General features: G+C 34.2%; 1 protein-coding gene across 2 annotated transcripts; it reads right to left on the reverse strand.

Moving 5' to 3' along the window:
• Positions 1-291: 291 nt before the first annotated feature.
• On the reverse strand, positions 292-3,059 carry LOC129876529 (CBS domain-containing protein CBSX5-like). Of its 2 annotated transcripts, none has more exons than XM_055951983.1 (2): positions 2,505-3,059; positions 292-1,209 (listed from the first exon to the last, which is right to left on the reverse strand). In XM_055951983.1, exons 1-2 carry the CDS (start codon positions 2,825-2,827, stop codon positions 342-344), a joined length of 1,191 nt encoding a protein of 396 aa, XP_055807958.1. In that variant the 5' UTR covers positions 2,828-3,059; the 3' UTR covers positions 292-341. The 2 variants fall into 2 exon arrangements, with proteins under 2 accessions (XP_055807958.1, XP_055807959.1); XM_055951984.1 differs by having other exon boundaries at positions 2,766-3,056.
• Between the last annotated feature and the right edge of the window lie 768 nt (positions 3,060-3,827).

Raw genomic sequence — 3,827 nt, forward strand, 5'->3', positions numbered from 1 at the left:
ATACCTAACGAATACATAGCACAAAAAGCAAATACTTTAATATTCCTAAAAACAGAAGAGTGATACAAAAATAGTGAAATCAACCAAAAGAGTACCAAGATTTTACAAAGTTACAATGAATACAAAGCTCAAAAAACAATACTTTTATATTCCTAAAACAGAAGATTGATAGTAAAATAGTGAAATCAAACAAAAAAGTACCAAGATTTACAAAGTTACAAAGAACACAAAGCTCAAAAAGAAGTGGCCAAAAAAAAAGGTAGTAAAATAAAAGAGAAGTACATTCTCATATTCACAAGATCATACTGCCTCATCATTATGAAAAGATTTATGAAGAACTATTAATCAAAATGTCCCAACATCATTGACTCCAATTGATCTCTAAAAACTTCCAACATGTTAGCAAATGTCACAATGCCCACAACACTGCAATCCTCTTCAATCACCCACACATAGTTGACACGATGCGCGATCGCTTGAACCATCACGGCCACGAGGGAGCTTCCCGGATAACACACGATCGCCTCTGCCCTCCTAACCATCCTCGCGGAATAGCTACTAGACTTATTGTACCTTCCCCCTGATGACCTCGAGGAGGTCGGGGAAGGCAATTCTTCATCGGACAACGATGAATTGGAGGAGATATCCGAGGGATCAATCTCGAATTCCTCCAACATTCCTTCGAGATTCCTTTCTTTCAACCTCTCCTTCACGACCCTCACGATGTCCTCCGGTGGCCCTCCACAATCAATGTAGGCCAGGAGTTCCCCAGCTGTGAGGGTCGTGATGGCTGCAGCCACCGTCTCACCACAGCAAGCGAGTGTGAAAGGAGAGATCTCCCCTATCAGGATGCCATCCTCATCCACAATCGCCACGGATGTCTGATCCACGAGGGATTGAGAAATGGCCTCAGTGGCCAATGATGCACTCGAGTGATACCCGATGGATAAAAACTCCGTGCTAATGATGCCAAGGGCGCCGATTGAAGCTGTTGGAAGGGGTGAAAAGAACCCAATTGAGCTCAAGAAATATCTAATGACATCTTCTTGAGTTAGCCAACAGAATTCGCGGCCATTGTGGAGAGTACAACTCTTTGTTGATGAAGATTTCTGCAGCAATTTCCTTCTTGAGCTGCCACTAAATCTGGTCTCTATAGGAACCACAAGATTTTGAGCTCCTTGTAGGATGAGATCAATGGCTTCTAGTAAGCTACAAAAGGACAAAAACAAATACAGAAATCAATTAATGGAATGTGAAGAAATGCAATCATTCGCTAATTAGGATACCAAATTGAGAAATGTGGTATTTATCAATTTTGAAAGCTAATCTCCCTAAAACCAACAATCCAGCAAGAATTTTGGAAATGTGTGACATATTAAAGAAAAGGGAAGAGTTCACAAACCAATACATAATATCAAGAAAAGTAGGTAAATAGGGAAATCTTGATATAAGATTCTAGAAATTAATTACAAATTCTTGAATTCTACTACAAAAATGGTCAAACAAGAACAATAAAAAGAACCCTACATAGAAGGAATGAAATTCAAGAATTTGACACAATGAGAGATACTTCCATTACTTACAAATTCTTTGGATCTTTGATTCCTCAACACCCAGACTCTTCAAATTGATATCTGAGGTGGAGAAATTCAAGAGAGTAAATGAAGCTAAGAGTCAAAGAAACAACAATAGAAAGTACCCCACATAAGGAAAGGAAAAAGACTTTGACAATTATCTCCAAAGATTTAACCTTTTATGAAGATAACAAAATAAAAAGGGGAAATTTTGATGCTCAATTCTAAAAGCCAAAGTACAAATTATTGGATCTTTGAATCCCTTACACATAATCTTCAAATTCAAGAGAGTAAGTGAAGCTAAAAATCAAACAAGAACAAATGGAAGAACCCCACATAAGAATTTGATACATCTCCAAAAGATAAAACCTTTATGAAGATTAACAACACCATACCATTCTACAAAGCAATGGAAGATAAAAAGACTCAATTTTTTTAACTTGTAGATGGAGAAATTCAAGAGAAGAAATGAAACTAAAAGCCAAACAAGAACAATTGAAAGAACCCCACATAAGAAAAATAAGCAAAATTCAAGAATTTGACACAATGGAAGACACTCCCAACAATCCACCATTCTACAAAGCAATAGAAGATAAAGGAAAGACTCAATCTTTTTACCTTGTAGAAGGAGAAACTCAAGAAAACAAATGAAGCTAAAAGCCAAACAAGATCAATTGATAGAACCTCACATAAGAAAACTAAGCAAAATTCAAGAATTTGACACAATGGAAGAACCCCATTTCACAACAACACAAAAGACTCAATCTTTTTACCTTGTAGAGGGAGAAACTCAACACAAAAAATGAAGCTAAGAATTAAACAAGATCAATTGAAAGAACCCCACATAAGAAAACTAAGCAAAGTACAAGAATTTGACACAATGGCAGAACCCCATTTCACAACAACACAAAAAAGATTCAATCTTTTTACCTTGTAAATGGTTGAACATGCCTAACAAGAACAGAACCTTTAGGTAACAAATCAGTAACAGGTGATTTCAGAGCCAAAGATGGAGAATTAACATTCTCTTTTTTACAAAGAAAACATATTATATCAACCATACAAATATTCCCAACACAGATGCAATCAACATTCTTGAAATGGTCACAATCCCAAACACTTATGCAATTTTCTTCACAAGATTTGAGAGAAGCTAAAGCTTCACCAACTGTTGCAGAAACAGAAAGAGACCTAAGCGGTGGCTTCCCAAGGCATAGGTCAGCTACCTCATGAGCTAAAATACGAGCTGCCATGCAAGAAAGATACAATTTTTTTCTTGAAAAAAATGAATCAAATGGAAAAGGGAGATACAAAATAAGAGGGGATTTTGAAGAATTTTGTCATTGTGAGAGTGCAACTGTGCTGATTTATAAAAGCAGGGGATGACACGTTAGGTAATGTTGTGGGGATGCGAGGGTGAGGGGTGTTGATAATGTAGTAGTAGAGTACAAGCACGTTTGAGGGGGTCCTTTTTGGTTGTTTGTGGGTGGGAAGTGGTGGGAAGTGGGAAGGACAATTTTGTTGTTTGATGTACTCTTTTTTAAGACTTTTAGAAGTTTTTTTAATTTGATTTTATTTAATATTTAAATCCTTTAATTTTAAATATATATAAATAGATATTTAAATTTATATAGAATTAAACAAATACATATAATTTATCTTACATTTTACGTGACAATTTTCATTCTATACGATATTTTATATGGCATTTTATATGTATTATGCCACATAAAACGTATATATTTATTTGCTTAATTTTATATAATTAAAATATCTATTTGTGCAAATCTAAAATTAAAGAACAATATATAACTTTAATCATTAATTTTATTGAATCGCTCCTAAAAACTTCAGTATAATAATAAAAGAAGTTTAAAAATTATTTAAATTGAATCGATAGTGAGAAAGTGATTTTGGTGATTCTTTTCAGATTTCTCTTTTTACGAAAAATAAAAGTGAGTTAAAAGCTTTATTTAACACTCAATAAGTGTAAAATATTTTTATGAATCTTACAACATGATTTTGCCTCATAAAACATAAGGATATATACTAATCTTGGAAGCTTCATATGTTCCACTTTTTAAAAAATAAAAAATAAGAGAGTAGGTAAATAATTAGTCAGCAACAAGTGTATATTCATCAATAATATTTTCCTTTTTGCTCTAACTTTTTTGAGTTTTAAACATTATTTTGGCTGCACTTTATGCATCCAAGATTCAGTCCACGTCAATCACATGATATCTCTGGTAGTTT

The sequence above is a fragment of the Solanum dulcamara genome, chromosome 12 (genome assembly GCF_947179165.1).
Source record: "Solanum dulcamara chromosome 12, daSolDulc1.2, whole genome shotgun sequence".
NCBI classification, from domain to species: Eukaryota; Viridiplantae; Streptophyta; class Magnoliopsida; order Solanales; family Solanaceae; genus Solanum; species Solanum dulcamara.